Source organism: Mucor velutinosus (genome assembly GCF_035048745.1).
Source record: "Mucor velutinosus strain NIH1002 chromosome Unknown tig00001553, whole genome shotgun sequence".
NCBI classification, from domain to species: Eukaryota; Fungi; Mucoromycota; class Mucoromycetes; order Mucorales; family Mucoraceae; genus Mucor; species Mucor velutinosus.
In genome coordinates this window covers 1,801,315-1,808,391 of record NW_027041930.1, presented here as the reverse complement: position 1 = coordinate 1,808,391, position 7,077 = coordinate 1,801,315, and the positions used below count along the sequence as shown (strand labels likewise).

General features: G+C 39.1%; 3 protein-coding genes across 3 annotated transcripts; all 3 read left to right on the top strand.

Moving 5' to 3' along the window:
* Nucleotides 1-2,427: 2,427 nt before the first annotated feature.
* Nucleotides 2,428-3,698, top strand: ATC70_007967 (uncharacterized protein; the record flags this gene model as incomplete). The annotated part of the gene is made up of 4 exons (XM_064827223.1): nt 2,428-2,490; nt 2,553-2,687; nt 2,942-3,352; nt 3,441-3,698. The coding sequence occupies 4 exons, from the start codon at nt 2,428-2,430 to the stop codon at nt 3,696-3,698; spliced, it is 867 nt and encodes a 288-aa protein (XP_064676280.1).
* Nucleotides 3,699-4,155: 457 nt separating this feature from the next.
* On the top strand, nt 4,156-4,913 carry ATC70_007966 (uncharacterized protein; the record flags this gene model as incomplete). Its single annotated transcript, XM_064827222.1, has 4 exons — nt 4,156-4,158; nt 4,252-4,473; nt 4,529-4,776; nt 4,841-4,913. The coding sequence occupies 4 exons, from the start codon at nt 4,156-4,158 to the stop codon at nt 4,911-4,913; spliced, it is 546 nt and encodes a 181-aa protein (XP_064676279.1).
* A 360-nt stretch (nt 4,914-5,273) lies between these two features.
* On the top strand, nt 5,274-6,150 carry ATC70_007965 (uncharacterized protein; the record flags this gene model as incomplete). Its single annotated transcript, XM_064827221.1, has 3 exons — nt 5,274-5,768; nt 5,833-5,980; nt 6,032-6,150. 3 exons carry the CDS (start codon nt 5,274-5,276, stop codon nt 6,148-6,150), a joined length of 762 nt encoding a protein of 253 aa, XP_064676278.1.
* Nucleotides 6,151-7,077: the final 927 nt, after the last annotated feature.

Genomic DNA, 7,077 nt, shown 5'->3' with positions numbered 1-7,077 from the left:
CTATATAGCTATATAGCGGCGCTTAAAATTTTGCCTCACATCAAAACAGGGGGAAACCCTCGCAAAATTTTTTTCAGGTCCGCGGAGTTTTCAAGCGATTTGATTGGCTGAGAGTTTGAAGCACCAAAGGATTCTAGCTAGTTGATCTCCTATCAATTGGTCATTTAAAATTATAATAAAAGGGTAGCCAAATAGATACCATTTAATGCCTACTACTTCATTTAATAGTAAGATAATACGATGCAACTATTCAATCTGGCATTCATTGCACAACAGTTTAATATGATGAGGAAATTGTTTTACATTTATTATGCGGGGAGGTTGTATTGGTACTACTTTAGGGCAGCAGTGTTGTTTACATTGATGTTACAACAGTATTCTGGCCATCCCATTACCAAACAATAGTCAGTTAACTATTGAAAACTATAATAAAACGTTTTATGCTTCAAGGAGTATACCTTTTTCCTTGCTGTCAATGAATAGGGCTTTAGATTCATTTGATTTCACAACTTCTTTTTACAAAAACTGCCTGTACGAGTCAAATGAATCAATTGAACAGCAAATATCTTCTACGGCGGCATTGATTCTAGGCTAATAGTTGCGATAGAAACACTCCTTAACAAAAGAGCTTTTGATTTCGAGGCTAGGTTATCCAAAATTGAGATTTGAGATATTGAAATTCGCTTTGAAAGTAGGATGGTCGTATGAGGAAGCTTGCGATAAAAACGGCAGTGTAATTATTAGATTTTAGATTGAAAGGATTATTGGAAATAAGACAATGTTGAAGACAAGTGATTATGAGTAATAAATGGATGGATGGAATGTTGGGAAAGGTTGTATTCAAAACCGTTTGTTGATGATATCTTGCTGTTGTATTATGGTTTGGCAAAGGGTTGAAGGTTGTGCTTCGGATCTCAGCAAGAAGAGGAGGAAGGAACAGCTTTTTTCGCATCCTATGTTGATGGTGGCGACTTTATATCAGAAAGATGAAATGCCTACTTTGAGGAGGGGTTGTCAAACATGTAAAGGGATTTTCAGATGCTACATGCATTGGTTGCCAAATAATTACAGCGGGTGAAATGTAGAGTAAAGCAGTATAGAAAGGCTAGTGTTTCGACGCTATTCTTTGTTCAAATGTCAAAACTCAACCAAGCATTGATTAAGTCTTGCTGCTCTGTGTTTGCTCTACAAAATGAGGCCTCATTTAAGTATCTGCAAAGCTTCCTTGCGAAAAATTGGGGTTTGGACTTCCAAACTGGATTTTACACTGGCAAAAAAAAACCCCCCCGTTTTCCTTTTAATAATAGCATGGAAACGTCCATGTGGTGCTCCACTGTAGCAAAAGCTAGCCTTGATCGGTGGATTTTGGACTGTTTTGCTGGGGCTGACCTATAACAGCTTTAACTGAGACGTCAAACAGTAGGTGCTTTGCAGGCCTACACAATGGAGAATGTGATAGGTAAAGTGGTACAGATTTAGCTATCACTTTTCTTGGAAAACTTCGTTTTTATTCTATACATTAGCTATTGGCTGTTAATATTGATCACTATTAGAAACAATAAATTTAAGCAATAAAAAAGTGCAAACTTGCACTACTAGATTGCTGTTGAGCCAATAATATAACGCTCAACTTTTAAACCATGCTGTAACGACAGAGATTTCACGGCAGAAATCGACTATAGTATATTTGTTTTAAAGCTGAACAAAAACTAGAGAGTAGTATTAACTGATGCTATATTGATAATTGCAAATGTTCTTGGGTTTTGATTCAAAAACGTAATCGAGGCAGGAGCACTGGCTAAAAGGGGTATCTCAGTGAATCAGCTTGCTGGGCTTGGATGATCTATAGTTTTAACCTGTTTCAATGTTACTTTGGTAGCTCAACATGTGATGTTTGTTGTTATATGATGAACGTCTTTACAGAAACTGCTGGGCACTTGCTGCATCTGGGCATACTTGACAAATTTGAACCTCTTGTCATTAAACTGCTTCTATTCGAAAATACAGTGTGATCAACGGTACTTTACTTTCAAATGAACGAGACAAGTTTGCATATTGTTGAAGTGATTTCTCATCTACATCTGAGAGCTTCATTATTAGATTTGAATGACATAAATTTGTGTGAATGGTGTTTGATAAACTTCAATTTCCGATAATAATGAGATCCTTGGCCAGTATAATATGTGGAACTCTAACACAATCCTCAAGCTTTGATGTAGAAACCGTCAATTAATAGAGACAATCAAGAGCATTGTCTTGCATCTTGATATATTGCGTCTGTTTATTTTACAAATCTATTTCGCAGTGGATAGCCAATGGCCATTTTCCATTCATAGGAGATACACATGTAACTTTTGTTCATCACTGCAAATTTGCATCTCTCCTTTTTTCATCACTCTTTCAACACAACCCTTACCACAATTCAACATGAGGAGCCGCAGAGAACAACCAGAAGTCTCACAAGCAAGAGTTACTGGGTTGAATCATCCAGTAAGAATTACAATGAAACCAGATATCGAAGAGGGAATACAAAGGCTGAAGAAAAATTACAGTACTTGAACGCCTTACGTGACGAATTCAAGACTAACGTGGAAAGCAATGTTGGCCAATACAAGAACACGGAATATGTCAATTCGCATGACAAGCTGCTTGCTTTTAAAAAACTGCCAAGAAACGATGGTCCAGACGTAGCTATACGCCTTCATGTTGACTCCACTCGCATCACATCATTTCTACGCTCTCAGGCCAGAGAATCCAACGAGACCAGTTTTGAGCATTAAAAAGAGTATGTGGGGCAAAGTCTTGAAGCCATTAAGGAATACATTGGGTATGGCGAACACGCTTAGGGAAAAGCATATTTTGATGATAGTAACCAAGATGGCGACGCCGATTATGAGGACACCACACAATATAATGTAGAGCCTGCACAACATCTTTCCAGTTCATCCTTAGACAAGACCTGACTGGCCAGGCACGCCAACTCGTTGAGCGCACCATCTCCTATCACATTCAAAACGCCACGGATTATGCCTCCGAATTCAGTATTCAAGTACTCAAGATTGCACTTGTCTTTAACAGCCACGAAGTGACAAATCAACGAGTTGAAGGCCCCACGCAATATCCCTTCTACGCCGCTATTAACACTGATAGATATATGGCACACCATACACTATGTCCAAAGAAGGTAGAGGAGAGTCTCTTTGATCAGGACATGGATATACTGCACGCCATATTTGCAGGCACCGACAATGGTATAGTCAAGACTACCGAAACTGTCTATTTCGATTTGGATCGCTTTGCTTATCGTTTGCAGTTGCACCATATATCCCGCAGGGTTTACGGCAAGTGGCAAGTACTTAGGCACCGGAGGGATATCAATAACATACACCCTCATCCATGCCAACCGATTTAAGTGAGGTGGATATTGCTGACGACGCTAGAGCACCACCGCGTTCATGCAGCTACCAGGTGCCCACCATCGGATTAAGCAACTGAAGCAAGGAACTGGTTTAGACATCTATATGAAGTCGCCGGAGAAGAGGAAAAAGACACCTGGAGAGCAAGTATCCGCAGCAAAAGCCATCCTGTCTTCTTATAGCCTGCGTAATTGCAAGACCCCAGCTGAATTAGAGGAAGCAGCTCGAATTCATCGCAACCACCAAGATGCCATCAAGGCTATTAACGGCACCTTCATTTAGTTTGAATCGGCAATGCCCCAACGCCTTTCACTCTGTTTCCAAAGACCAGGTATCTGCTTTGGCTATTGGCCCTGATGGTGTTGCTCGACTTCTTTTTTGGAGAAGCCTTCCCATGTATCAATGAAGATGTCAACTATCAAACGACATCAAATTTATGGATGCATACCCGCCTTTTATTGAGAAACGAGGTTAGACCTCGCTTTGGACGCCAACGCCTCATCAATTTAATGGATTTTGCTCTTCCTTGGAAGCCACTTCAAGTAAATGGATCTTGCCCACCGTGGACGCCACTCTTCAATACCATAACAAACTCATTTATCAAGCTCTTTATTTCTGAACAAGAATTAGTGATGAGCTCGCCCTTGGCGAGGGTATTACAATAGGTAAGTGATGGAAAAAAATGCTAAACACTGTAATAGCTAATGATTTTCAATCATCCTTTATAAATATTATTTTTATGGTAGGGTTTCACTTCAATGCTGTATAATTAACATTTGACTAATCAAATCTTTACTACCACTTTTGGATTTACTTTGAAGAATATCGTGTGAAGGACTGGAAAATCTTAAATGTGTTGGAGGAGTTGTTCCTTATCTATAGACCAACGTCAACGGACTGTCTTACTATTTTCAAGCAAAGTTTCAAGAGATTTGCGAGCAACTATAAGTCGAATGATGCTCGCTTGAATACTGCCACGAAGAAGCTATACGACAATTGTAATAAAGTGTTGGCCACTGACCCCGCGAAATTGATCCTGTGCAAGCAGCGTGTTGAGGTAAGTTTCTAGTTTGCACATTAATACATTTCTAATGTCTTTTAATGAATGATAGCAATTGAGCTCTTTGCATCATTCATTTGTGGTCGAGGAAGTCATCAAGGACAAGAAAGAAGCACTTCAGTCAAGTTCATTACAATCAACACCGTCACCAACAACAGCATCAGCTCAATCCTTATCCAAAAGAGGTCCCGATGAATCTTCAGCTCTCAATCCTCAAAAGAAAAGACCTAGACGATTAAGTGCTAATTATCTCAACACCTTGACCTTGAATGTACAATTAGAATGTCTCACAAATGCTTAGTAAGTTTTATGATGTCCTTTAGTTACAACTTTACAGGGATTAACTTTTTTTGATTCTACATAGTGGCAGACACAACATGTTGGATTTTGCATCTCCAGGGCTGATCCCATTAAGGCTTGCAAGCGTCGTTAAGTGACTCTCCACAGAGCTGAAATTTGGCTTACCATTAACGTATACACTGAAGGAGTGTGAGATCTTGATTCAAATTTGCAAATCGAACACTGTGGACGAAATTGAGCCAATAGTGAAATCAATACCACTTGTACCACGAAACAGTATGCAATCCTACTTGTACATCGCCCTGTCAAAATCGCAAGTTTGACTGATTGCTTTTTAAGCAAGTAAATTTAATGCGATATCTTCATTAGGACGCTGCTGTACCAAAGCAATCATCTTGTTGATACTACACACAAAGAGGGCTGGTACCAAGGGCATGTTTATGCGGATTTATTTGACGCTGTGTTTTTATTTGATCCATATTACACAACCAAAAGGTATGTTACAGAGAGGTAGTAATCAACGACATTTCTGTGTCAGAAGATGTATTAACGTGTACTATTTCTTCTTTAGAACCGAATGTCACGCCAGTACCATCAAGTATCTGAGAAAGACACGGCAAATAGACCAACGTGAGAAGGACGCCAAGATTGACATGATACTCTTCAACGACCAGTTAGAGGATATATTCTGCTGTGAGGACAAGCCTGCAGAAGCTAAGGAAGCTGATGTAGAAGCTGACCTGAACAAGGCGAGATTTTTACGAGAAAAAAGACTCAAATACATTCAGACACTCCTTCCAAGCCCATCTTGTATCAAGCATATTGAGGTTATCAGCCCGCAGTTTTATGGTCTTGTGTTGACTATACATGGTTCAAGAATGACTGAAAATGGAACGATCATACACTATCAGAAAGCAACTGCCACAATCCCATCTCAAGCATCCAACATGCCCCAAGTCGCTTATTTTCTATTGACCGTGATGTCATTGCAAGTAAGGATATATTTTGCTCTCAATGTAACTGGAGTAAATCACCATTGACACAGTACGACCATAGAGAACAATTGTCATGAATTTCAAGAAGTTGATCGCCATTTCCGAAGCTGGATTACAAGATTCAGTAAGATACCTAGCCACTCCCTTTGACAGCATCAACAACAATATCTTTTACCGTGACAATTCGCCTGTGCCATCAAGCAACTCAAGTAATGCTGACAGCAACAGCAATCAAGGTGATGCTAATAACAATTTAATAGAGATCGAGCAAACAAGACGAGTCCTGGAGTTGATTAGTAACAAGATTAAAGAAATTGGATATGCGGACGACATCTTGACATGCGATAATTGGGAAGATATTATATCTAATGATAATTGACTCCGCCCTCTCTCCTGCTTGTAAAATGACAATTTTTAAGCTATTACTTTTCCCAGTTCACCAGTATTCCCCCTCCCCCACATGTACATGACACTATTTGCCTTTTTGATTACCCTCATTAGTATACCAATCTCTTAGTGTAAATATGACGCACAAAGAATTACTAGATATCATCTTTATCAACAATAGTCACCTTATCATTACAAACAGTACTGTAACAATGCTCAGCATTACCACCGCATTGATTACTTCCTTCATGTTTTATCAGTAACAGTAAGAACTATTTCGGTTGGAAAAAAATTAGTACGAAAACAAAGAAAAAAAAAACATGATTTCATTGAGAAGCTGCTTTTTTGAGATGTCGAGTTCATAATCTGGAGGTTGAGGTAAGTTTTTATTTTACGATGATGGTACAATCCAAATATTGATTATTTACTCTAGATCAAAATTTTGCGCTCTGTGATACAAAATACTATCCCAACCTTAACAACTATATCCAAGCACCACATCTAATTTAGTACAACAATGTCCTAGCAATAGCCGGAGCAATAGTCATATCACTGGTACAAATTGCAGTATGCACCATAAAGTCTATATGTAACGAAAGAAAAGATTGGCTATACTATTGTGCATGTGTGGCAAATTGGCTATTACTGTTTGAAAGTTTCTCTTGGTACTGCGCTTTACAAATGCCTTGCCCTTTCTGGGCTCTGTCGTTGCCCCTAGCACTGCCTTGAACAAAGTTTTAATGTATAGATGTTGATAAAAAGGAGCAGTAGTAGAATCTAGAGGCAATGCCAGGATATCATACAAGTAGCTGATCTATCTCGCTACGCTCGATGACGGCGTCGCCCTGTTGACTCTCGCCAAAGACATTTTAAATCAGATATAACAAATTTTGGTATATCAAATAGATTTTAAACAATC